This window comes from Sorex fumeus, unplaced genomic scaffold, assembly GCF_029834395.1.
Source record: "Sorex fumeus unplaced genomic scaffold, SorFum_2.1 ptg000072l, whole genome shotgun sequence".
Classification (NCBI taxonomy): domain Eukaryota; kingdom Metazoa; phylum Chordata; class Mammalia; order Eulipotyphla; family Soricidae; genus Sorex; species Sorex fumeus.
In genome coordinates this window covers 7,168,229-7,196,037 of record NW_026606129.1, presented here as the reverse complement: position 1 = coordinate 7,196,037, position 27,809 = coordinate 7,168,229, and the positions used below count along the sequence as shown (strand labels likewise).

The following is a 27,809-nucleotide window of genomic DNA, read 5'->3' as shown; positions in this document are numbered from 1 at the left end:
TGCTCCCTCCTACCATTCCAGATCCGAGTGTAGAAGGAGCATTGACTGGCCTGTCTCTTCTCCTGGGTGTCCCCAAGGAGCCCCTTAAAAAGTTTTGGTGTTGAAACATTGCACACCTGAAACTCAATCACAAACAACTGTGTAACTATGCAATTCATAGCAATCCAGTAAAAAGAGGAATAAAATATAATTCTCACATTGAAAAAAAATATTTGAAGAGGCTCAATAAATGTTTGTTTTCACTCAATTATAGCATAAATATGTAATTAGTATTGTCTTTGAGGCCACTCCTTGTGAAGTTGAGGAATGAGCTCAGGTGACCTCATTCAAGGACAAAGAATAGGCTGGGCCTGGGGAAGCTGCTCTGGACACAGTTGCCTGCATTGTAGCCAGTGGCCAGTGGTCAGTGCTTGTGCTGGTCTGACTCGGTGAAACAGTCATACTCACAGGGAAGGCTGAGCCCCACGTGGGGTCACCCCCTCTCTCTACGGGGCAGTGACAGTGTGGCCTGTGGCTCTCTCCCCAATATTTCTGTCTCTCTTACACACACACACACACACACACACACACACACACACACACACACAGAGACATCCTGGTCTTGACCACGGGCCATACAGCACCAGCACAGAGCTGAGTTCTTGGGAACTCTCATGTGCCCCTGAAGCTCCGCCCTCACATTCCCAGGGTCCTCTGCTCCATGACCTCTCTCTCAGCTCTCTGGAGTTAGGGTCCGATTCAAGGTCCGGTGAACTTCACCAACTAAGCTGCTGTGGGTCAAACCCAGGCTCCCGGGCAGGGGAGATGGATGCTGACCTCCAGGTCACAGTGGATTCACTCAAGCCCATCTCAGTGGAGCCCGCTCCACTGAGAATATGACCTGCTAGTCTGGAACTCGGGTTCCTCCTCTGACACCAGGGCCAGTGGGGAGGCTCCCCTGCCTGCAGAAGTCACATGTCTCTGTCTCTCTCTCCCCACGCATCCCAGAGTCTAGGGGTTCCGGGGACCTCGTCTCAGAGCACCTCCTCTCCGACCACCTGGGGTAGAAGAAAGACAGGCTCTTGCCAACACCACTTTCCAGAGGTGCCGGACTGGAGGACATCGCTGACACAGAGAGGCACAAGCTTCCCTAGGGCTACTTGTGAGGGGTAGGTGGGAGGATGGAGGGGGTTAGCGAGTGGCATAGGAACAACAGCTGCCTGCAGTGCATTTCACGGCATCCAGGACTGCTCCCATGTGCGAGGATGCTCTGGCAGTGCCAACTGCGGCTGCTGGGACTTGGGAGAAAGGTACCAGTGGTGGGTGCATGAGGAGGCAGAAAGATTTAAACAAGGTGGCTTGGGTGAAATTGAGCTCTCACTCTCTCTCTCTCTCTGCCTCTCTCTCTGTTTCTCTACTTCTCTCCTCTCTCTCCCTTCTCTGTCTCTCTCCCTTCTCTCTGTTTCTCTCCTCTGTTTCTCTCTCCCTAGCTCTCTCTTCTCTCTCTGTCTCTCTCTCCCCTCTGTTGCTTTCACTGCTCTCTCTGTCCCTCTCTCTCTCACTCTCTCTGTCTCTATCTCTTTATTTCTGTCTTTATCAGTGTCTCTCTCTCTCCCTCTCTCCCTAGCTCCCTCTCTCTTTTCTCTCCCCCCTTTCTCTCTTTTACAAACAAACACATCAGAATAAGTCTCAAGGACACAGCACATGAAACACCAATCAAATAAATACAGAGAGGAAACTGCAGTCTTGAAATGGGTGGGTTCATTCACCAGATTAGCTCCCTGTGCATTTCCCCTGGGATACCATAGTGCAGAGTCCATTAGGGTAATAAACGGAAGCCTTGGTAGAGATGATGCGGACACACGCATTTGAAACATTTTCCCAGTTAACTTAAGAATTGCAGACTCCAGGTCGCATTCTGGTCCAGGAGGTGGAGGAGGGCCTGGGCAGAGACGAGGGGAGATGTTGCAGGCCCCGGTGGGCAGTGCCTGGGCTCACAGCCTCGCCTCTCACTTGTCCTCACAACATTAGGCTGCTGTGAAACACCCAGTTCCACACAACAGTTGGATCCGGCCCATTTGTATCTCTTATCAAGAGCTTTTATTGACAACTCAGAACTCTAAGGAGAAATTTCCACAGAATGATCCAAACCTCAACTTGTCCTCGTGCCAACCCCATCTCCCCACTCCAAGCACTAGCTAGGATGGAAATGAGAATTTTATTTGCTGTGCCTCTCATCCAGTCCACATTTCTCTGTGATAAAGAAAATCCATTTCCCGCTAAATTAAAATTGCTTTTTCATCCTAACAAACACTATCCCCTTGGTATATACTAGAATAAAAATAAATTGATTTTTAAGTATCCATAGAAAAAGGGAAAAAAAACCAACAATAAGAAACATAAAAACCATGGCGCCATTGTGAGTCTTTTGAACACTTTAGCAATAGAAACAGATTCTGCTCATGCAAACAGCCATTCTCCTATCCTGCTGGCAGGCAACTTTCCTGGCCTGAGTAAATATCTCACTCCTCTGGACCTGTGGTCTGACGGATGCGGAATGACCTGTTTGCTGGAACGACTGCTTAGGGTAAGAGTCAGTTCGAAGCATCTTCCTCACCATCACTCAGCAAAAGGAGCAACTTTCAAAGCATCTCTTTATCCCCTGGGTAACTTGGCTTCCCCAGTGCAGCCCTGACATGTGCCTGAAATCTGGGAAGTCTGGGAAGTCACAGCATCCTCCAGTCTTGACATTTCCAAGGCTGCATTGGCCTCTGGCATCTGAGGAGCTCAGGGCTGGCCTCAGAACAGGAGCTGAGACCAGCTCCTCACGCCGACATCTCACCCTGCAGGGCTGCCTGAGCACCAGTGCTCGGGGCTGTGGGGTTCCTCATCCTCACCAGCTGCTCAGCGGGTGTCAGGCATGAATCATCAGGCCGAGTCCCCCTCTGTAGGATAATATTGGTTTGTCCTTTCTGCCTTGTCACAGGGAGTTTAGGTTTATTGGGTTACTCCCATCACAGTGCTCCAATTCCTCTGTGTTTATTTGTAACACAAGCTTTCTTTGTGCTCTGCTTCACCAATTGGTCAACTATGTTTATCTCCTAATCAGACTCTGTTAACCTGTAAATATTGCTTTTCTCTTCTCCTTAAGTCCTTTGCATAGTTAATTCAGAGCAATGTCCTTTTTGGATAGACAGGAGCTGAGACTGGAGGGCAGTTAATGCTATGCTTTTGTAACTTGGGAGTAAATTGACTCTGAATGATATTCACCCCTGGGCATCTATTCTCTTGACTTAAACCTCAGTTTCTCTTAGTTTCTAGAACCCCAAAATCAGGTTCCCAACGAAGGACTGAATGGACGCAGGGCAAGCAGTGAGTTACCCTGACATCGAAATGGGACAGGCTAAGTGCCATAATACTTGACTATAAGTTAAGAGCATGGTCATAGGCACCCTTCTTGCCCTCCCACCCTGGGGCCATGATCAGGGGAAGGAAAGGGATGCTGCTCTCTAGAAAATATGACTTCTTCAGTGTGGAATTTTTGCATGGCAAACATTCAATTTGGGAATAAAACAGAAATCCTGTTGATTTCCCAGGACTGTTGGAAGATCCCACAGCAGGCGAAGCTCTCAGTGCCTGAAAAGAGACCAGGTGGAGAGGCAGTCGGGAATCAGGGCAGCCACAGACTCTGCCTCTGCGTCCTCACAGCTGGTCTCCAGTCCTCCCCTGCCCCCGATTGCTTGGGGGCCTCAGGGGGTGACTCCTGCACCCCCCTCATCCATTCTTTCTTTTTTTTAAAATTAGTGAAACACCATGAGGTACAGTTGTAGACTTACAAACTTTCGTGCTTGGGTTTCAGTTATACAATGATCGAGTACCCATCCCTCCACCAGTGCCCATTATCTACCACCAATGATCCCAGAAGCCCTCCTATCCTCCACCCCATCCCCTCCACCCCACCCTGCCTCTGTGGCAGGGCATTCCCTTTTGCTTACTCTTTCCTTTAGGGTGTTGTAGTTTGCAATAGAGGTATTGAGTGGATATCATGTTTGGTCTATAGTCTACTTTCAGCATGCATCTCGCATCCCAAGCGAATCCTCCAATCATCCTTTACTTGGTGTTCCCTTCTCTATCTGAGCTGCCTTTTCCCCCAGCATGTGCTGCTGGCTTCCAAGCCATGGAGCCCTCATCCATTCTTGATCCACAGAGATAATGATTTTCAGAAGGCAGGTAGAGGAACACATCTGCATTGACACTGTGGCACTGCACACTGTGGAAAGCTGCACACACCTGCTTCTAGCAGAGCTGAGGACATGAGCTCCATGAGGCAGAGGAAGTGAGTCAGTGAACCAATGATTGACTAAGTGAGTGAGTGAGTGAGTGAATCTGAGTGACTGAGTCAGCCAATGAGTCAGTGAGTGAGTTAGTGATCAGTGAGTGAGTGAGTGAGTGTATCAGTGTGTAATTGAGTGAGTGAGTCAGTAAGTGAGTGGTGAGTGAAGGAGTGAGTCGTGAGAGACTGAGTCTGTTAGTGAGTGAATTAGAGGGTGAGTGATTCTGTTAGTGAGTCAATTAGTGAATGATGAGTCAGTGAATGAGTCAGGGAGTGAATGAGTCAGCCAATGAGTGAGTGATCAGTGAGTGAATGAATGAATGAGTCAGTGATTAAGTGAGTCAGTGAATAATTCAGTGAGTGAGTGTATTAGTGAGTGTGTCAGTGAGTGAGTGAGTCAGTGAGTGAGTGACTGGTGAGTAAAGGAGTGAGTTGTGAGTGACTGAGTCTGTACTTAGTGAATCAGTGAGTGAGTGAAACTGTTAGTGAGTGAGAGAGTGAGTCAGTTAGTGAGTCAGTGATTGAGCCGGTTAGTGAATGATGAGTCAATGAGTGAGTGAGTCAGTAAGTTAGTGGGTGAATCAGTGAGTGAGTTAGTCAGTGAGTGAGGCTATAAGTGAGTCAATGAATGAGTGAGACTGAGTGAGTGAGTGAGTGAGTGAGTGAGTGAGTGAGTGAATGAGTAAGTGAGTGAGTTATTGAGTCGGTGATTCAGTAAGTCTGTGAGAGAGTGTAATCCTCTCTGATTGTTTCAGGAAAAAAGTTTCAAAGGGCCTCTCAGAAGTCCAGGTTAGGAAACTTAAGTTTAGGAAACTTCTACATGATTCTCTTACCTGGCTCTTGTCCCACACAGCTATTCACAGATGAGAGCATGAGTAAGCTGTGGGAGATAGAGCCATATACCACACAAAGCAGGGCACATTCTCAGAAACATGTCCTTAAGCAAGTATCTCACTACACAAACATGAAACACTGCCACAGACCCAGACAACACAGCCTACCTCACACCGGGGCAATGTGGATGAAATGTGAACACCCCCTCAGATGTGCCATCTGTTGTTGGTTGAAATGCCCCTGAGGGAGGTGTGCCTTGTTTAGACACTGGAATTGTGCTCAGCTGTGAAGGGAGCAATGCAGTTGTGTAGGCCAGGGCCTATAACTTAGGTGTAGAAAGTTAGAGAAATCTCTAGTGAGGGCCTGCATTGCTGATGGAGAAGTCTAGGACAGACACACTTAGAGAAATGGAGAAATTGGCGGCCACTACAAGTGGGCATGAGAGTGTGTGGGGGAGATTAGGCCAAGACAGTGAAGCACAAACTTCAGTTCTAAGTAAATTCTGGGGTAATGTGGCAACATGGTGCCTATGGAGAGAAACACTGTAGGTCGCAAGTTTCTAAGAAACGAGGTGGGGAAGTTCTCATGACAAGAAAACTGGGTGTAAGGAAGTGAGGTGATTGACAATAAAACTGATAATCTCTCTCTCCATATATATACAATACATGCAGAATATTATATACTATACCTTTAATCAATACATTATCACATATGAATGCTATCTCAGTACAATTGGAAAAGCAAGATAGATAAAAATGAAGAGCTGATCAGCTCACACACTCATCTGTAGCTCCTGAGAACCCCACTTACGGACATCATCATCATTATGTGCGTTTATTAGCTGTTTTCCTTCATTCTTAATTTTCTGAAGACGAAATGGTTTGTGAGATTGGATGTTTTTATACATTGGCTTGTACTCTATTTCAGTAAGTGACACGCTGCAATCAATTTCCTCCATTTAGAGAGCTCGTATCTCCGGGATACAGGCTGGGAGTTTTTTGAGGCGCTAGAGGGGCACCGGATTCCAGCTCTGGGGCTGCGTGGGGCCCTGAACACCTCCAGGAGTGACTCTTCACCCCAAGCACTGAACTGGGAGGAGCCCTTAAGCACTGCTAGGTATGAGAGATAAGACTCAGACAGAGTGGGGGCGGGGAAGACAGGATGGGGGCAGAGGGGGGCAGAGTGTGGGCAGGGGGATAGAATGGGGGGCAGAGTGAGGGTGGGAGGAACACAGTAGGGGCAGGGAAGACAGATTAGAGGTAGGGGGAACAGAGTGGTAAGGGGAGTAGGGATACTGGGGTCTTCATCCAGAGGCAGAGGAAGAAAGAGACTGTTTGGGGCCACAACAGCAGTGCTCAGGGCTTACTCCTTTCCCTACACTGAGGAATTACTCCCTGTGGTGCTAAGAGGACTGTATGGGATATCTGGGACCCAACCCATGTCAGGCAAGTGCAAAGCCAGTGTCCTCCTCCCCGCTGGACTGTCTCTCCCAAAAGACTTGATCTGCATAAAGAAGCCTGGCCATATTTGTCTATACAGCCTTCCGGTGCATGTGTACACGCTCAAGTCTTCCCTAGGACTCCCTGTCCTGGGTTTTCTGTTTTCATGTTTCTCCCAGGCACCTGCATGGCTCTTTCCACCTCTAAGCAGTGTGCTGAGCATGTGGCTGAATCAGACTCCAGAAACCTTTGGTCAGTCCCTCAACCCGCAGAGATTCCTTGGGCACTGCTGTGTGTGTAGCACCCGTGTGAGCACCTGGGGACAGATGAGAGCTGAAGATCATTGTTAGGCGCTTTATGGCACTTCCAAGGGAGATGCCAGAGAGGGAGAGAACAAAATGATGGCTGACCTGACTGATGCATGGCAGGAAGAGAGAAAGACAGTGGGGGGGCCACTAGCTTGGTGGGAGAGAAGGGGGAGATGCCTCTTCACCAGCAGAGGATGGTGAGTTGGTTATAAGAGGAGTTAATGCTGAGAGGATGAGGCACTAGGTAGGGTCCTCTCCAACACGCCCCCATGTCAAGCACCCACATGTTCAGTGGTACAGTAATAACTCTTTCTTCTAGGTCTTTCCAGGAACTTCATTAGTATGACTGATAACATCAAGGCCCTTGGTGACTGACAGCAGTGACCAGCTCTTCTCTCTACCCTGCAGGCTAGTGGGTGGAGTTTTGAGGTCTGACCCGTGAGACACTAGGACAGTCCTCCTACAAGCAGCCCCACAATCTGAGGCATCCCTAAAGTCACCCAGCACTTTCATCTCTCTGATAACTTAGGAATTCCAGAGCATTTAGCAACTCTGTGCCAACATAGGGAGAAAGACCAACTACAACATGTGCCATGTGGCAAATTGCTGTATCACAGCTCTCATGCTCCAAGGCAAAGGGCGATCTCCATACAGCATAAACCACCAATGACCCAGCTTTGCTCCAAATGGCCATGCACCCAACCTAAAACACTCAGCATGAAACACAACAGAAGGACATGGGATGCTCCAAGATACCGCCCCCTGCAGCCTCTGCTTAAATACAGGATGAATGTTCCTCCCGATGCCCAACTGATCATGACAAAGTCTGGCAGAGGGGGCTGCTCAGGATGCTGCTGTTCCCCCTCCAGGAAATGGCCCTGGGTTGCTCTCTCTACTCTAACTCATCGTGTGATTCCACTTGCATGGCCGGGCCCTTTTGAGGTTTTGTCCTGTGTGTAAGGGCCAGTGAGTATCAGAATGTTGGGGCCAGAACTATAATACAATAGGTAGGGATTTTGCCTTGCATATGGCCCACCCGAATTCGATCCCCGCATCCCAGACGATTTCCTGAATACCACCAGGAGTAATTCCTGAGTGCAAAACCAGGGGTTACCCTGAGCATCACCAGTGTGACCACAAAAACAAAGAAAAGACTGAATGATTACATTTCAAGAAAATGGGGCAGTAAGAGAGGAAGTGAAGGCTCCTTGTGCAAAGCAAGTTTGCACAGATTTATTGAAGCCTAATTGATGTGCTTGAAGAGTATACATTGATCAATTCTGACATCAACTAGACTTGGAAACCATCACCAGAACCAAGAGAATTAGCCCTTACATCCCTCTCCAAATGTCCTCTTCTTCCTTTGTTATTCCCAGCCCCTCACTCATCCCCAGTCTAAAGCTGAGCTGCTTGCTGTCACTTTTAATTTGAATTAAAATTTTTTGATAGAAATGAGATCCTGTAGTATATACTCCCTCCTGTCTGTAGTTTTTCATTTGTCATGACAGTGTTTGGGATCTAGCTATGTTTAGGACGTGTCAACAGCCCTTTATGGTCCATTTTATGAGCACATTCCTAATTTAACTGTTCATCTGTAGATAGACATTTGGGTTGGCAGTTTGAGAATATAATAAAGCTACCCTCCCCACAGTCTTGCCTAAGCCTTTGCTTGGGTAAGGAGAGGGGAGGAATAATGAGAGGAGAATGTGGGTGCATGTTGGAATGTTTCAGAAATCCCCTTTTACCAAATCAATGGCTCCATCTTTTCTCTCTCTACCTCAGTGCATGGGGTTTCAGTTGTTTCTAGATCCTTCTCTGTCAGCTGATACAATGGGCTCTTATGTCCTGGGGCTCAGTAACTTAAAGATCTCATTTCTTCAAAGCCTGGAAGTGGGTGTAACTATACACCTGAGGGGGACACAAGAGGCTAGGGCACAGGAAGTTTGGGAGCCAATCGGGTGAACAGTGATACTCCAGAAGCTCTGGAGAGCAGACAATGTTGTGGGCAGGGGTGGAGAGGGTAGCTGGCTCTGGAAAGAAATCCTAGCAGGGTGGGTATTAGGATAGAGCATGGGATTCGCAGGACCCCAAAGCTAGGCTTTCACTGCCTGCCTGTCAGCAGGCTCATTTCTGTCATGTACTAGAGAGAAAGGGGCTGACGTGCCACAAAGGGGAGAAGGAAAGACCTCATGGGCTCCAGCCCCTGCCCAAGGGTTGCACAGCCAACAGTTGGGCTCAGAGGTTCATTAGGGGAGAAGCTTCACATCTCCCGGTCAGAACAGGAAGTACAAGGAGGCCGCTTCCTGTGCTCCTGAAACCACACTGACAGACTCAGTAGCAGAAGCAAGACCAGACCCTTCCAGCGTCCCACCCGCCACTGCACTGTGCTTAAATACACAGCAAACGCTTTCCTCTGGCATTGTGCGCTCCTGTGTGTGTACGTGTGTGTGTGCACGTGCATGCGCAAGCATGCCCAGGAGCCGGGTATACTGGGCAGCGTTTCTCTCTGGAGGGTGGGCACTGGGATCCCTTCTCTTTCCTCCTTCAGTTGCTGTTTGACAAGTGAAAAAAGCGTGGGTAATGTGTTTTGCAAATTGGCCAAAAAGAAATCTCTGTGTATCTCCGTTTCAATAACAAAATGATGGGATACCCAGGGCAGATGGGCCTCGGCCATGGGCATCTTCCATTCTTCAAACAGCGGGTGCTGCTCTCAAGGCTGTGCCCATCTCTGGCCCCCCAGACTTTGCTTGCTTGGACCGAGACCACCTTCCCTCTCCTGAGCATAGCAACTCTTAACGAGGATCCTGTCCTGACCCCAGCCCATCCCCTAAGGTGACCCTGGGATTCCTACTCCAGATTCCCTGTCACTAAGAAATGTGTATGGGCCTCTGAGGCTTTCAGGAGACTGTGCCCACAGCACCAACTTTCACCCCATGTCTCAGCCACTCTCCACGCCACCCTCACCTCCACACCAAGAAGTGCAGGAGCAGCAGAGAGTGGGGGGCAGGCAAGTGGCATCCTGTGTGCAGAACGGAATGTTCCAGCCTGGGGCAGAAGAACAGGCTGCAAGTCGCAGCTCTTGGTCTACAGTAAACCACTCAGAACAAATGCAGCTCCTGCTAAGCACTTCAAGTGAGTGAAAACCTCCTTTACACGGTTTTACACAGGTGCCACTGGGGATTCAGACACACACATGTACCTGCAGGCTGTAGGGTGCATGAGTAAGGACTCTCCCACCCCCCAGAGCTAGGAACCCCCATGGCTCCTTCCCACATGGGACTGCTTGCCTAAGAGATGCTGAGGGGCACATGTGGGTGTGGGGTGCTCTCTGGTGCCAGGTCCCCAGTGTCCCTGCAGCTCTGTGCTGTTCAGGGTGAGCTGTGAGGCCCAGCTGTGCTGCAGGGTGGGTGGGGTCTCCCTGTCTCTCAGTCTCGAGAGAAGCAGAGCGTATTCAGTCTTCCTAGTTATTACTTTGATTGCTCCGATCATGGGGAGATTCTTTTAATCAAATCAAGTAGCATAGAAACATAAACCAGTATATTTTTATTCCCCAGGAGAACGGAGTCTGATACTTTCTTTTTATCCCCACTATCGCTGTCTCTCTCTCTCTCTCTGGAATTTTTTTTGTGGCTTGGGGGCCACACTGAATGATTCTTGGGCCATACTCTGGGCTTGCACTGAAGGATCACTCCTGGTGGTGCTCGAGGGACCCCATAGGGCACCAGGGATAGAACCTGGGTCAGTCTGTGCTAGGCAAGTGCCTTATGCCTGTACTTTCTCTCCAGCCTCTGGGACTGATGTTGTTGGGCATGTGTGTGGTGATTTGATAAAGAAAAGAGTAACCAGAGGCCAATTAAAGGCTGATAAAGCCCCTCTCTCCCATGGATAGTCTTCACCTTGACACGGAAGATCCTATCACAGCCGTACATGACAGCAAATGGGCAGATGGGAAAAGACATACCAGGATTCTGGGAAAGCTGGTTCTGAATCAGGATGGCACATGGGGTTCAGAGTCCTCCCGGACAGGGAAGGACTGCCCAAAGACTTTGGGGGTGCGGGGTGTTCAAGACCACTCCTGGGTTGGAGACAGCATGTCCAAATGGATGAGCAATGCCTGTCTTTGGTCTGAGGAAAGGATCACCACTTGTTTGGCATATATTTCTGATCCCTAATTTTAGTCCTAGGCTGGCTTTGCTTTGTATTCAGATTCTAGGCAACCAGCTCCTAGCTATGGGAGATATAGAGATTGTGACCTATAACTCCAGTCTCTCCAGAAATATCCTGTGTGATTCCCATCCTCTGCCTCCCAGCCATCCCTGCTGCCCCTGGTAGCGCCTCGGTTCTGGTTCTAAGAGTGTCTTGCCCAAACCTTACAACTGAAACCTCATTAGACTTCCTGATTCTAGCAGGATCTTTGACTCTAAATGATGTTTCTCTGATCTCCTGGTCCCTGAGCCTCTTGAAATCCCACTTATTTGAGATAAGAATTAATTTATTCCCAAAGGCTCTGAAATTAGAAATTCAGGACATTATTTATAGAATGTTCTCTGTAGATGCGAAAGAAAATGTTCAGGCAGCTTCAAGAAGTATTCTGAGTTTCAATTGGCATATTCCCAACATGCCTGTTCAAGAATCTAGAATTCTGGCCCACATCCTAGCCCTACTGATCCAGTTGGGAGTTTGGCAGCATGTATTTTAAATTCCTCTGGGGGCAATCAAGGTCAACTTGACTATCACTAAGTTTTAGACCCTGTTACTGGCTCTGGATAGCCAACAGAAGCCCTCGTTCTGCTCTTTCATAGTACACTCTTGAAATAATTCTATTATTTGGACTTCCTGCTGGTTTGCTCTGAATTGCAGAAAACGGCATGACCCCTAGATCCATTGGAGAACCAAAAGTCAAAATCCTTCCTTCTTGCCTCAAATCATTTTCAGCAGCTTCCTCCGAGCAGAAATGCCTGTGTGTTCTGCACTTTCTGACTCTCACATCGTCTGTGACATTCACAGAGCAAAGACCCCAGACCTCAGCTCCCAATCCTTTGATCCTAATTCGCCTTTGCAGAGCTAAGCGACAGGAAGCTTGCAACCCTGTCCAGGTGTAACGAATAGTACTGTGCCAGGAGAAAGTCCTGAGCATAGAGGGGCTGCCCCCACTCCAAAAATGATGATGACGATACCTTACCAAGAAAGCTTTCCAGTCAATTGGTTTTATAAACACTCCTGACAAACAGCATTTTTCAGGCGGACTCATTAGCAAGGTAACCTGTATGCTCCCTACCTGAGCCTCACTTCCCTGTGAGACTGTGGGCAAGTCCGTGCACACAATGACACATCCTCAAGTCAAGCCTCTGTGGTTCATATAAATTCAGCAGAGTTTCCAAGGATGGAAATGGCATTCAGAGGGATAGTGCCACGCGTGGCCTTGGCAGCATTTCCCCACAGTGACACTACTGTCGCAATCACCCAAGCTAAATTCCTGACAGCTGCCATGGCTCTCTCCTGTCCACATAGCCCAGATCCTCCAGCCGCCATAATGAGACCAGAGTGCAGTAATCTCCTGCACCCTTCCTCATAAAAGCAGAAATGACTCTTCGCAGGGATTATATTTTGTAAGAAAGTAGAAAACATTTCTCCTAGTTTATGTGGTGTTAATGAACTCAACGGATGAGAAATTTCACAGAGATATCCCTGGCATCATAAAAATGAATTCAATTTCCTGAAACAGTAAATAGTTATTATTGCTGAATGTGCTGCCTAATTTTTTTTTATTTCCCGATACAATGGAATTCTTCCACTTGAAACACTTAAAATGGTAAATCTAAATAAGGACAGAGGAACCAGGGCTCGGCGGCTGCTCTGCTTGGCAGTGATGAGATTTGCTGTGATCTTTGTTGCATTTGGCAATTTGCCACCTTCACAATTTAAATCCCATTGTTTTGTGTAAGTAAAATATTGATCACTCATTCTTTTCTGCCCATATGCCTACCATTAGGGCTTCTGCATTTTCACATAACAGTCAACAGTTCCCATTTGGCAACCCCGGATCCTTCATTGTGCCAATCAGCAATGCAGACATAACTCGGTGAGAATACATCCCAAGAAATATGTGTGTTCCCAGCACCCAAAAGGAAATAGAGAACAAAAGGGAATGCACTGACACAGGAGTGGGGTGGGAATGGGGGGAGGGAGGAGGGATGCTGGGACATTGGAGGTGGGAATGGGCACTGGTGGAGGGATGGGTACTCAATCGTTGTATAACTGAAATCCAAGCACAAAAATTTGTAAGTCTACAACTGTACCTCATGGTGTTTCACTATTAAAAATTTAAAAAAAAGAAATATGTGTGTTTCAAACTTTGGGATAAAAACCACGCTGCTCAAAGACAGCTTCATTTCTGTCTGTTCCAGTGCTACCCACAGCGCCTACTAGAACTAGACTCACTGAATTCAGTTCCTGGAAATGCGTCCCATTTTTTGGCTTTTTAAATGAGTGAATTGTATCCCTGACCCCATTGGGAAAATCCACAATTATCCCAGAAAGGGCTAGAAAAGCAAAATGAAATAGCAGAGGGGTATCTTATCAAATCCCCATTATTGCAAGGCACATCTATAAAACAACCACAATGATGCCTTTCGAAATTCTGCAAAAATAAATTTACAGGCAAGGGGCTTAGTGTTTGTAGCCTCTTTTTATTGGAGAATTGTATTTGTTTTAATAACAAAATAATTATCTTCAGAGGCTTTGACCATGCTCATCATTCTCCATAAAAAAGTGTAATGGTTATCAACTCACCTGCATATATTAGGGGATTTTCCTTCTTGTCTCTCTGGCATTTCACAGCCCTAACTCATATTTTACTATTCCCTTGGCCCAAGGATGGATAGAAGCAATAAAAGGAAATTCTAGTTGGTTTCACAGACAGTAAACATGCATTATAAATTTGAAACTTGCTGTTGGAAACATGCTATGCTCATTCGTTGAGCAAATATTTCAGAAAAACTTGCCGCAAGACACTGTAAGACCAGATCCATTATCTGAAGCCATCAAGTCCTTGTTTTTAGAATTCTAAAATGTGGTTTCATGAGAGTGTCACCATTTTTGACAACAAAAATCCAAATGTGGAGCTTCTGAATGAAACCATTTCAATGAAAGCTTGCTTTTCAGATGGAAAACCAGCCAAATGTTATAAAATTATATTCAGCCAATTCCCAGAATAAATTTATATGTGTTCAGCTGTTCCTATTTCATCCTTACATCTGCAGGCAGGGCACTGAATCCCCGAATGTTAAAGAGACTTCTCCAAACTAACACGGAATCACACCTGATACCCAATGTAACAACTTCCAATTGAGTTCTAACAGGCTTTCTCCTACAGAACACTTCCATTAGAACTCTAGACCTTGATTCTGACTTAACAGCACCTCTCTGTCAGAGCTGCTGCCTCTATCAAATGAAGAACTCTATAGCTTGTGAAAAGCAATGTAATAGGCTCACTCCATTAGTGCATCTAGAGAACCATAGACAGGTGGGTGAATATAGATGTCAGATGTGTATGAATCAATCACAGGTGGAATCCACGCCTTAGTATTGCCTAATTTTCATGCATCATCAGACCTATATCAAGATCCCACCAGCTACAATAAGTACCAACACATGCGAGGTGTCCCTGAGTCTCTAGATTTATAGCCTTGGAGAGTTAAGTGGGAAGCATGTGCTCTAATCACCACATCTAGGATCAATAGATTGAAGATCTTGAACTTTTACCACTGGAAGATAGAAATTCTATTCCATATCATCCATGTCTTGCTTGAGTCCCTGGCAGACATGAGTGCATGGATATGTGTTTATTATATACACAGGGCACTTTTAATAAGCTGCAAAGTTCCTGCACTAGATTCAGCCCACCTTTCCTGCCCAAAGAAATGTGTAAGAAGAGGATGGGAAGGTTGCATTTAGACTTAATAATTTTATATGGCCTAATCACTTGTTACATTGAGTGACGCTATAATACATTAGCTTGGAAAAGCTACCTCCATTTGGCTTCCAGTGGGATCAATGCAAGTGTTAGATGTCTGCAACATCCAAGCCTCTTAACTCAAAATTTCTCCACAGGTGACATACTGCATACATATAATCTCTCAATCTACATGCCCAACTGGATTTCTGACATCAACAACGCAGTGCTCAGTTTCACTTACCTTTTCTGCAGACTGCGCAGTGCCAAAAAAAATGGGAATGAAGGCAAGCCACACTATACACGTGGTGTACATAGTGAATCCAATGGGTTTGGCTTCGTTAAAATTCTCTGGGACACCCCGGGTCTTGATGGCATACACAGTGCATGTGACCATGAGCAGAATGCTATAGCCCAAGGAACAGATGATTTGCAGATCTGTGATGTCACATTTGAGAACCCCCCTGGCCAGCTCGGGGTTCATGGTCTTATGCTCATCGTAGTCTATGATGATGTTGGGTGGGTCAACGCCGAACCAAATGAACACGCCCAAAAGCTGGACGGATATCAAGCTGGAGGTGATGGCCAGCTGGGACGTGGGGCTGATGAGTCTGGGTGCCGTCACCGATTTCTTGCCCTGCTCAAAGATGCGATAGATCCGGTTGGTTTTGGTCAAGAGGGCCGCGTAACTGATACACATGCCCAGGCCCAAGAACACCCTGCGGAAGGAGCACACGGCCACGTCGGGCTTGGCGATCATCAGGAAGGTGATGATGTAGCAGAGGAAGATGCCCGTCAGGAGCACGTAGCTCAGTTCCCGGCCCGAGGCCCGCACGATGGGCGTGTCGTTGTAGCGGATGAAAGTGGCCATGACGAAGATGGTGGCGATGATGCCCAGCATGGCCAGGAAGACGGGGATCACGGCCCAGGGCGAGTGCCACTCCAGCTTGATGATGGGGATGTCCTGGCAGCCCGTCCGGTTCTCGTTGGGCCGCTGGTCGTAGGGGCAGTGCTGGCAGGTCATCTCGTCCAGCTGGTACTGGTAGCCCTCGCAGGGCTCGCAGGACCAGCAGCAGGGGGCACTCTTCTGCGTCTTCTTCCTCTGGCCAGGCTTGCAGGGCAGCGTGCACACCGACGCGGGGATCTCCCGCACGCCTTTGCCCCACTGCATGTCCTCGATCTGCAGCAGGGGAGGAAGAAAGGAGCCACGGGTTATTCCTGGGGAGAAAAGGAAAACCACCACCACCACCAGTCCCCTCAGCCCCTCTTGAGGTCTGCGCAGGAGAAGGAAGTGAGTGACCACAGCAGGGGGCACTGACACCCGAGTGCTGATTCTGCCCCCTTCACTGTCAGTCCAACCAGGGTGGATGCTAAAATTGTTAGCTTTTGGTATACCAGGAAGGGCATTTGCCTTGCACGCAGTTGACTGGGGTTCAATCCCCAGCATCCCATAGGGTTCCCCGAGCACCACCAGGAGTAATTCCTGAATACATTGCCAGAAGTAACCCCTGAGCATTTGCTGGGTGTGACCCCAAAAGACCCCCTCTAAATACATACATACATACACACATACATACATACATATAAAATCATGTGGCTTACTCCCTCCCAGGCCTCCTAAATAAGAATATTCTTTTAAAAGGGACCGTTTGGGTCTCTTTATTTTTTATCCTAAAGGGATCCCGATGATGAGATAAACTCAGAAAAGCTAATATGTGCTTCTTCAGAGGATAAAGTGTCAATTTTCCAACCCAGCATAAAACCACCACCACCACCACCACCACCACCACCAAAACCCACCATGGGTAAAGTGGCACTCATCTTCCCCATAAGGGTCTTTTTGAGTATTGTTCTACAAATGGCTGGAATGGCTGTGATGGTCACCTTCTCTGTACTTTGCTAAGCTTCCCTGCTTCTTTTGCTCAGAAAATAATTGTTTTCCTAAGAGGGCTGCAGAAATGATCCCAGGGCTGGGCATATGCTTTGCATGCAAGATCTTGCCTTGGATCCTGGCACTACATGGTCCCCAAGCAAATAGCCAGGAGTAGCTTAAGTACCTGGCGTAGCTCAAACCTCCTCCACCCCCTGAAAGATTTATTCATTTCCCCTACAACTCTGCTCCCTTTGACTTTGATGCAGTGACCAGGGTCACACACCTAGGGTTGGAGTGTTGCACGTTTAAATTGGGGTGCTCAAAGGCACATTGTATTATGGCACTAGGATCACTAATGTCTGTGGTGCTGGAGCTACACCTGGAATGTGGAGTGGTACAACATACATGCATGGTTTCATACAGGTAAGAGAATATTCGGCCCTGCATTTACATTCTCTGGGTGACTCACTGAGAAATCCTGAAGCCAATTTCACTGAATTCATTGCATACCACCAAAGAGTCTTTGTTATTGAAGTATGGTGGGGAGTTGAAGAGAAAGAGTATGATGAGCGTTCCTGAACTCCTGGATACAGCCATTCCTGAAGACAGTACCCTAGGCTGTGACTACTGTAATTCAGGAAAATCCAGTATGATGAGATGATTTGAATCACATTTTTGTTACTTGTAACCAATAAATATAAACAACATGAATAAATAATTTCAATATTTACAAGCTGCAAACGATGTACTAAGTTGGCAAATTAATATGTAGAACTCTGGTGAAGAAACTTCCATACATACTTAATTGAAATTTTAATACAGTTGGACCCAAAAATTAGGTTTAAAAGATAATGGGAAATCTGAGACATATTTGACACAAAATTTTAGGAGATAAGAGAGGAGAAACTAATTTTTTGCTCACTGAATTTTAGAGTTATGTTAAAATAGGATGCAATATATAGCATGGAGTGACACTTCTGTCAAGTTGCATGAGAATGACATTCAAAATCTCAATCCTGTGCAGCAAACTCTGAAACAAAGCCGCAGAGGGATAGAGTTTCAGGAAAGCAGTATCGCCTCCCAGCGACCAAATTTCAACTGGAACCAGAGACCCAAGGTTCTGCTGATGAGCTGTGTGGGCCCATTTGTTTGGGAGCAAAACCCAAGGCTGCTGTTACAATCTACACAAATATAAAACATGGTTATTTAATGCCTGGCACCACTCTTGGTTAGGAGAAAAGTCATTGGCACCGATGATCCCAGAGTCATCGAACAAAGGAATTGGTTTGCAATAAGAGAGAGAAAAAAAATAGCCACTATCTTTGCAAATGTCAAATTTCCAAAAATTTGAATCTACAAAACATGTTGTTTATCAATACAAATGTTTCTAAATGTCAAATGAAAAAGATACTACACATGGCTACTAAGAAAGATTAGCCAAAAATAAAAATATATACACTTTGGTACATTTACACAATGGAGTACTATGTAGCTTTAGAAAAGATGAAGTTATGAAATTTACATACAAGTGGTACTACATGGAAAGTATCATGTTAAGCGAAATGAGTCAGAAAGAGCGGGATAGACACAGAAAGATTGCATTCATCTGGGGAACATAAAGCAACAAAAAGGGAGAGTAACACCCAGGAATGGCTGAGATTAGTACCAGGAATTTTGCTCCATGAATGGAAGGCCAGCCACAGGCTCTAGGTGAAAAGGAAGCTCAGATAGAGAAGAGAGTACCAAATGAAGGGTGTTGTGAGGGCCCTCCCAGGGTGGGAGAAGCATGCTAAAAGTAGTCGATAGACCAAACATGATTGCCACTCAAAGCCTCTCTTGCAAAACACAGTACCCAAAAGAAGAGAGAGAGAACAAGGGGGAATACCCTGCCACAGAGGCAGGATGGGACGGGGGGGGGGGGATGACGGTTGGGGGGGGATGCTGGGACCCGTGGGGATGGATGTCGGGCACTGGTGGAGGGATGGGCACTTGATCATTGTATAACTGAAACCCAAGCACAAAATTTGTAAGCCTATAACTGTACCTCATGGTTTTTCACTAATAAAAAAAGAAAAGAAAAAAAAAATATATATATATACAAATAATTACACTAAGTCAACCTAAGATTGCCTGATCCCAATACGAGTGGGTACTGATATGTCTTATGATTAACTTAATCTATGGGAATTGACATAGAGCTCATACAAACATGAAGACAAATAAACACTGCATGTAATATTTTATCACCAATTTCCAATGGTGCCAGCTCACTGTGTTTCCCCCTTGGAATAAAATAAAATGCCCAGCAATGCTAAGCTGCTTTTTTTCTTGAGTTATCCAAATACATACAAGAGCGGTAACGACAAACATTACATTGACTGATTACTTAATTTGTTTTCAATTTTCATTTAAAGTAGATCTCAGCTCAGCTTTAATTGTATATATTAAACCAACAAAGTTGTCTCTTGCTCCAAATGAACAAAAGTTTAATTTACTTGCTTTGCAAACAAAAATCATTATTGAAAATATAATCTGTCTTCCATGAAGGTGCCAAGTCGCCTTTAACAGCACCAGCAAGTGAGAATTTTGTTAAAGCAATGCATATGATTTGTGACTCTCTGTGTCCATCCATACAAATCCTACGCCTGCCTCCAGAGGATGAAGCAGTCCACTGTAAATGCCTCTGGCACCAACGTAGAGGAAAGATAATCAGTTACAACTATAAAGAAATCAAATAGGGTGTCAATTTGCTTTGCCAGAAGGCTGGGTGGAATGCAGTTTCAAAGTGTGTTCTGGACTCCGACACAAACTGTTTTATGAAGCCAGGAATCCTTAGTCAACACGAGGAAAATGGCTTGGGTGCTTGCCTCTGTCTTCCGCAGAAGATAGTTCTAAATTCCCAGAGATGCCCAAGGTTTATGGTCAATGGGTATCTGGCTCAGCAGATGAGAAAGGACCATGGCAATGCCAGCTCATGGCCGGGGCACAGCATCTCTTTAGCAGTGGCACCACCAAATATGGGGCAGTGTCCTCATGGTATGGGTGTATGGAACAATGGAATGGGAGAGAGAAAATTGGGCATGTCCAGCAATAAATATAAAAACAAGATGCAGTAGAATCAGAGGTAACTGCTGGATACAGTGAGAAGAGAAAGGCACACTGGAGCAAGAGCATGCTGTTGCCAGCTTTGTGATTTGGAAGAGAGCAGAAATGATGGCTAGTGCAGCTGCAGCCATTCTGCAACTTCGACACACAGAGAACATAGATAAAGAAAAGAACCAAAAGTGTGTTTAGGACAGCACCGAACCATGTCTGCCACTCACCAAGGCTGTTTCTGCTCTAGCCAGCTGGCTGTTTCTGCTCTAGTCAGCGCCGCAGACACTTTCCTGGGTGCTTAATTTATTACAGGTTCAAGCTCAAACACAGGGTCTTTTTCCCTTGTGCTGCCAATCCAGGCAGGTAGACCTCCTGAGACTTTTAGACAATGCACCAAGAATTCAAAACATTTTCAGGACAGTGGGAAACTCCAGAAGGAAACGGAGCTTCTGTATCAGACATGGGTGGGCCCAGGGTTAAGGAGCTTGCCTTGCAGGCTACCACGCCAGCTCCCCCACTGGATGTCTAGCACCTCGTGGTCCCTCGAGTACAGAGCCCGGAATAGTGACAAGCACTGCAAGCGGGTGACTGAAACCCCAAGTGGAATCAAAAACACTTGTTCAAGTCTCCCTCCACATGCTCAGGAAAGAGAAGGATCAAGTCAGAGATTCAGCTGCTAATCCCAAACTTTTGCTGAGACAAATAGCAAAGAAGCAGAAGAAGCATGTGTAAGTTCAAGTTCTTCAGCGGATGTATCTGGATATATCTGGCATAGTCTGGGTGCAACCTAATGTCCGTGTCTGGCATAGACTGGGTATCAGTGCTAGGAGAGAGTTGTACTCCCAGGAAATGCACAGCCCTTAACATTTCTGGAGGTTTAAAATCAAACCAAATGAGAGGGAGTGCCGGCCCAAGTAGCCGCTGCCCCTCCCCAACAGGTCTGTGGACTAGCATCTGGACTGGCTGGGGGCATGGACATCACTGTAAGGGCAGAGCCTCCTCAAAAGTGGGCGTGGCCTCCTCAAAAGTGGGCGTGGCCTTCTCCAGGGCAGGCGGCCCTCACACGGCCACATTTATATTTCCCACTCCCAGCACTCTGGACTCCCACCTCAGCCTTTATCATCTAAATCTGTGGAAAAAATTCTGGCCACCTAAACTACAACAACAATCCACTGGCCTACTCCAATTCTAACAAAAGACCAGTACGCAATAGAAGCTGTATAAAACCAATATTAAAAGAGCACCTCCTACAAAGCTTCACTAGATGCCCATCATAAGCCAAAGAAAAATGTCTGAGAAGATGCTCAGACCCTAGAAAGAGAGGTGGGTGTCCACCATTGACCGGCCTTATCCAGAATCCTTTCTCACGGTAAGAGGGAACAGTGCTAGTGAATTCCAGAGTTTCATCACTAGACAACCAAAACAACATGAAGAAACAGTGCAAATCTCCACTACAAGGAGAAGACAAAGAAAAGATCCCCGAATCCTCAACCGCGGTGACCTACAAATATGCTCTCTCCGATAAAGAATTCTGAGACGAAATGCAAAGGATGTTCAGGAATCTACTCCAAGAATCAACGGAGGAGATATCCGGAAAACTAAAAGAAGAAATGAAAGAAACAATAGAACAGATAGTAGAGAAAATACAGGAAGAAATGAAAGCAGAAACAAAAAAGCTACAAAAAGAAGTGTCACAAATAAAGGATTCGGTAGACAAAATTAAAAACTCAGTAAGTTCCCTTAGCCGTAGGATAAGTACAGCTGAAGACAGGATCAGTGAGCTTGAGGATGAGCAACAGAAATCCCACAGGGAAAAACAAGCAATGGTAAAAGATCTCAAAATGGCTCTAAGGAGAATCAGAGACCTAGGGAAAGATGCCAAGAGGAACAACATTAGAATCACTGGAGTGCCAGAAGGGCAGGGAGGCAACCGCAATAAAAAAAAGCCACAGTCAAAGAAATCATTGCTGAAAAGTTCCCAGAGTTAAAGAATGCAGACATACAGATCCAAGGAGCCAGAAGGGTGCAAGCAAAAAGAGACCCTAATAAAAACACTCCAAGGCATATCATAGTCAGAACAATGGATGCTGTGGACAGAGACACAAAACTACAAGCAGCAAGGTCAAAGAAGGAAATAACATACAAAGGAGCACCCCTTAGATTTACAGCATACCTATCAGAGGAAACCCTCCAAGCCCGAAGGCAATGGTGGGATATAGTGAAAAAACTCAATGAAATGAACGCTTCACCAAGAATACTTTATCCAGCTAAACTCTCACTCAAACTCTATGGACCTATACACCATTTTGTAGATTAAAAAACAGCTCAGGAACTTCATAGACTCAAAACCAAATCTAAAAGAAGGGTTAAAGGGGCTCCTGTAAGATAAGAAGGAAAAACCTTAGAAACACAACCAACCCCTACAGAAAGATGGCACAAAATCCCATGGCAATAATCTCTCTTAATGTCACTGGTCTAAATGCACCAATCAAGAGACACAGAGTGGCAAAATGGATCCAGAAACGGAAACCAACAATCTGCTGTCTACAAGAAACTCATCTGAACAATCAGAGCAAACACAGACTCAAAGTTAAAGGATGGAAAATAATCCTGCAAGCAAACAGCTCCCTCAAAAAAGCTGGGGTGGCCATATTAGTATCTGACAACATAAATTTCAGGTTGAAGAAGATTATAAGGGACAGCCAAGGCCATTTTCTATTTATCACAGGATATGTACAACAGAAAGAAATTACACTCTTAAATGTATACGCACCTAATGAGGGAACAGCTAAATACTTAAAACATCCACTAACAGATTTTGAGGAGGACATTGCTAGCAACACAATAGTAGTTGGAGACTTCAACATCACCTTATCACTTCTGGATAGATCAACAAGAACAAAACTCAACAAGGAAACATTAGCTTTGAAGGAAGAAATAGAAGAGAGAGGGCTAATAGAACTATACAGGGCTATATCCCCCCAAAAGAAAAAATACACGTTATTCTCCAGAGCACGTGGAACATTCTCCAAAATAGACCACGTGTTAGGCCACAAAACATACCCCAATAAAATCAGGAAGATAGAAGTAGTATCAACAATCTTTTCAGATCATAATGTGTTGAAGATCAAAACGAATCACACAAAGACACCAACAAACACCTGGAAATTAAACAACTTAATGTTTAACAATAAGTGGGTCAGGAAGGAAGTCAAAGACGAAATCAAAAGATACCTGGAAACAAATGAGAATGAAGACACGAGCTACCAGAACCTATGGGACGCAGCTAAAGCCGTGCTAAGAGGAAAATTTATAGCATTGCAAGCATGCCTAAGGAAAGAAGAAAAGGCCTACATAGATAACCTAACCACACAGCTCAAGAAAGAAAGAATGAAAGAAAGAGAGAGAACCCTAACAAACCAAATCAGAAATGAAAAAGGGGACATTACAACAGAAACCAATGAAATCCAAAAGATCATCAGAGACTACTTTGAGAGTCTGTATGCCACAAAACAAGAGAACCTAGAAGAAATGGAAAAATTCCTGGATTCCTATAATCTCCCAAGATAGAACCAGGAAGACTTGGAATACCTGAATTTCATATCAAGTAAATTGAAGTGGTAATCAAAATTCTTCCCAAAAACAAAAACCCAGGCCCAGACGGGTTCACTAGAGAATTCTTCCAAACATTCAAAGAAGACCTTTTGTCACTTCTCCTCAAGGTTTTCCAGGAAATTGAAAAAACAGGAACTTTCCCAAACAGCTTCTATGAGGCACATATCTCCCTAATACCTAAACCAAACAAAGACACCACCACCAAAGAAAACTATAGGCCAATATCCCTGATGGACACAGATGTAAAGATTCTCAACAAAATATTAGCATATAGAATCCAACAACTCATCAAAAAGATCATACACCACGACCAAGTGGGTTTCATCCTGGGGATGCAAGGATGGTTTAACATTCGGAAATTAATCAACATAATCCATCATATCAACAAAAGTAAAGATAAGACCATATGATCATATCAATAGATGCCGAGAAAGCTTTTGACAAGATCCAGCACCCGTTTATGATGAAAACTCTCACCAAAATAGGTTTTGAAGGAACTTTTCTCAAGATAGTCAAAGCCATCTATCACAAACCCGTAGCAAGCATTATCCTCAATGGGGAAAGACTAAGGCCCTTTCCTCTAAGATCAGGGAAAAGACAAGGATGCCCACTATAACCACTGCTGTTTAACATAGCACTGGAAATACTTGCAATAGCGATTAGGCAATAAAAATACATTAAAGTATCCAGATAGGAAAGGAAGAAAACAAGCTCTTACTATTTGCAGATATGATACTATATCTCGAGAATCCTAAATCCTCTACCAAGAAACTCCTAGAAACATTTGTCTTGTACAGTAAAGTCGCAGGCTATAAAATTAATGCCCCCAAATCCATGGCCTTCCTATATGCAAATAATAAGACAGAGGAAAGTGACATGAAAAAAATAATCCCATTCACAATTTTGCCCCAGAAAATCAAATACCTTGGAATCAGCCTAACTAAAGAGGCAGAATGTCTACAATGAAAACTACAAAACGCTACTCTATTAAATAATAGAGGACACGAGAAAATGGAAACATGTCCCCTGCTCATGGATAGGAAGAATCAACATTGGCAATACTCCCAAAAGCATAATACAGATTCAACACTATCCCTATAAGGATACCCATCCATGAAATTCTTCAAACAAATAAATCAAGCACTCCTGAAATTCATATGGAACAATAAACGCCCACGAATAGCCAAAGCAATTCTTGGGGAAAAGACATGGGGAGGCATTACCCTCTCCAACCTCAAACTCTACTACAAAGCAGTAATAATTAAAAGAGCATAGTACTAGAACAAAGCCAGGGCCGCAGATCAATGGAACAGGGTGGAATATCTGTACACACAACCCCAAATGTATGAACATCTAATCTTTGATAAGGGAGCAAGAATTGTGAAGTGGAACAAGGAAAGCCTCTTCAACAAATGGTGCTGAAATAACTGGACAACCACATGCAAAAAAATGGGCTTAGACCTCGATCTAACACCATGCACCAAGTCAGATCAAAATGGATTAAAGATCTCAACAGTAGGCCAAAATCCATAAGATACATTGAAGACAGGGTCGGCAAAACCCTCCAGGATATTGAGACTAATAGTATCTTCAAAGAGGACACTCCACTGACCAACCAAGTGGAAACAGAGATAAACAAATGGGACTATCTTAAATTAAGAAGCTTCTGCACCTCAAAAGACACAAAAACCAGAATACAAAGACAATCGACAGAATGGGAAAGAATATTTACCCAATACCCATCTGATACAGGATTGATACCAAGGATATACAAAGCACTGGTTGAACTTTGCAAGAAGAAAATATCCAACCCCATCAAAAATGGGGTGATGAAATGAACAGAAACTTTCCCAAAGAAGAAATCCGAATGGCTAAAAGGCACATGAGAAAATGCTCTACATCACTAATCATCAGGGAGATGCAGATCAAAACAACAATGAGATATCTTCTCACACCACAGAGACTGGCCCATATCCAAAAGAACAAAAGCAACTGGTGTTGCTGTGGATGTGGTGAGAAAGGGACTCTCCTTTGCTGATGGTGGGAATGCCAATTGGTTCAGCCCTTTTGGAAAACAGTATGGACGATTCTCCAAAAATTAGAAATTGAGCTCCCAGTTGATCCAAATATGGATATATTTGGCCTGAATATATCCAGGAGAGGCAAAAAAGCACAGTCAAAATGACATCTGCACTTCTATGTTCATTGCTGTACTATTCACAATAGCCAAAATCTGGTAAAAAAAACCCGAGCGCCCGAAAACAGATGACTGGTTAAAGAAACTTTGGTACATCTATACAATGGAGTACTATGTAGCTGTTAGAAAAGATGAAGTCATGAAATTTACATACAAGTGGTACTACATGTACTACATGGAAAGTATTATGCTAAGTGAAATGAATCAGAAATAGAGGGACAGACATAGAAAGATCGCATTCATCTGGGGAATATAAAGTAACAAATTGGGAGACTAACATTCAAGAGTAGCCGAGATAAGTACCAGGAGGTTCACTCTATGACTTGGAGGCCAGCCGCATATGCTTGGGGAGAAGGCAGCTCAGATAGAGAGGGGAGCACCAAGTAAAGGGTACTGGGAGGATCTTCCCAGGATGAGAGATACATGCTGAACATAGACTATAGACCAAACACGATTGCCACTCAATGCCTCTTTTGCAAACCACAGCACACAAAAGGAGAGAGAGAACAAAAGGGAATGTCCTGCCACAGGGGTGGGGCAGGATGGTGGAGGGGGGGTGTGGGGGGGATAGTGGGAGCATTGGAGGTGGGGAATGGACACTGGTGGAGGAATGGGTACTCAATCACTGTATAACTGAAACCAAAGCACCAAATTTGTAAGTCTACAACCATACCTCATGGTGTTTCACTAATAAAAATTTTTAAAAAAATTAAATCAAATCAAACCAAATGAGAAGCTGTCTTCCTGCCAAGCGCTGAAACCAGAGAGAAATTTAAATCATCACTGGGGCCCAGCTTATATCTAGGGATCTGTTCCTTTCTCTATGCAAGGCCATCTAGCTGCAAGGTCCAAGACATTTCCCTGGTAAAATTCCATCTCCATATTTCAAAAGCATTCCACCCCGCTGCAATGTTTTTAACTACTCCGTATTTCTGTAGACCAGCCTGGTTGGTGCTATTTGTGAATAATTTTCTGTAACATTATTTTTACTTATTAAAACCTTAATAGAATGAGCTGATTTTAAAAGAGCTTTCTTATTAAAATGCCATTTGTTCATTAAAATACATTTGCCCTGTTTAATTTGTGGAAAATCATTTTCAGGAAAATACCCAGAATTTTGAATCTGTAAGACTTTGTAACCAGAGCAAGGAGCCAGAGTTTGATTATGGGATTGCATCCAGGTGTGTGTGGGGGGAAGGAAGGGTAACAAGAAACCGATCCTTAGGGGTTCCCCAGCACCCCAATATGGATTCAAAGAACTGAGCCCCTATTTTTAAAACCCAGACAGCAAGCAGGACCACGATATGAAGCAATGTGTCGGGGATGTTCTAATATAATAAAAACTCTTATTAATTTGCACCCTAGTGATTCCCAGACTGTAGTTACAGGAAATGCCCATTTTAAAAATCAAACTTTGTTGGAGAATTTCCCATGTACTAAATCCATCCTTTCAGGAGTGAAGAACCAAAGAAGGATTACTTAGATGGACATGAGTACAATCAACACTCACATCGACACCAGGCACTCACAGAGTGAGCCAACACTTCCCTTCCCTGCAAAGCCTCTTGTGGGCAGGTAAGGGCACTGATTTGGGGGTGGAGGGCCTCTTAAGTGGGTTCAGGAGGTCCGGGGGTGCCCTCCCAGTCATTCTCAGCCATCCTGTCTGGCATTTCAATACAGGAGACCAAGGACGTGGAGCTGCTTGGGCCCTGCAATGCCAGGGATTGTCTGGGCCACCTGGTGGGGCTTGGGGCCTCCAGGGATACAGCCTGTGATGCTCAAGGTGCCATGGGGTGCCAGTGATAGAACCAGGATCAGTTACAGGCTTGTATCTGTATCCTACATGAGTCTCTCTGGACCCCACACAGATGCCAACCTGTTCAGAGGCTCCCCACGTGCTCTGCAGACAAGGTTGAGCTAAGCTGAGCCCAGATTCCCCCCAGAGCTGGTATGGAGAAGGAAATCTTTCTGCTCTTTAGAAAATCTAGTGGTTGCAGACCTACATCTTTTGAATCAGTTTTGAAGTGGAAATGGCTCTGGCATTTATGAGGGAAGAAAAGGAGTTAAATTGGGAGCACTTGAAAGTAGATAAAGGACCAAACATAATGGCCTCTCACTATCTGTATTGCAAACCATAGTACCCATAAGTAGAGAGAGAGTAAGAGGGAAATTGTCTGCCAC

General features: G+C 45.2%; 1 protein-coding gene across 3 annotated transcripts in view; it reads right to left on the bottom strand.

Annotated features, from left to right (window-relative positions):
* Window positions 1-27,809, bottom strand: part of GRM7 (glutamate metabotropic receptor 7) — a 931,188-nt gene that overhangs the window by 138,056 nt on the left and 765,323 nt on the right. For all 3 annotated transcript variants that reach the window (XM_056129060.1, XM_056129058.1, XM_056129059.1), the window contains exon 8: window positions 15,092-16,027. In XM_056129060.1, coding sequence (XP_055985035.1) covers window positions 15,092-16,027 — 936 coding nt within the window. The remainder of the gene's footprint in view (window positions 1-15,091; window positions 16,028-27,809) is intronic.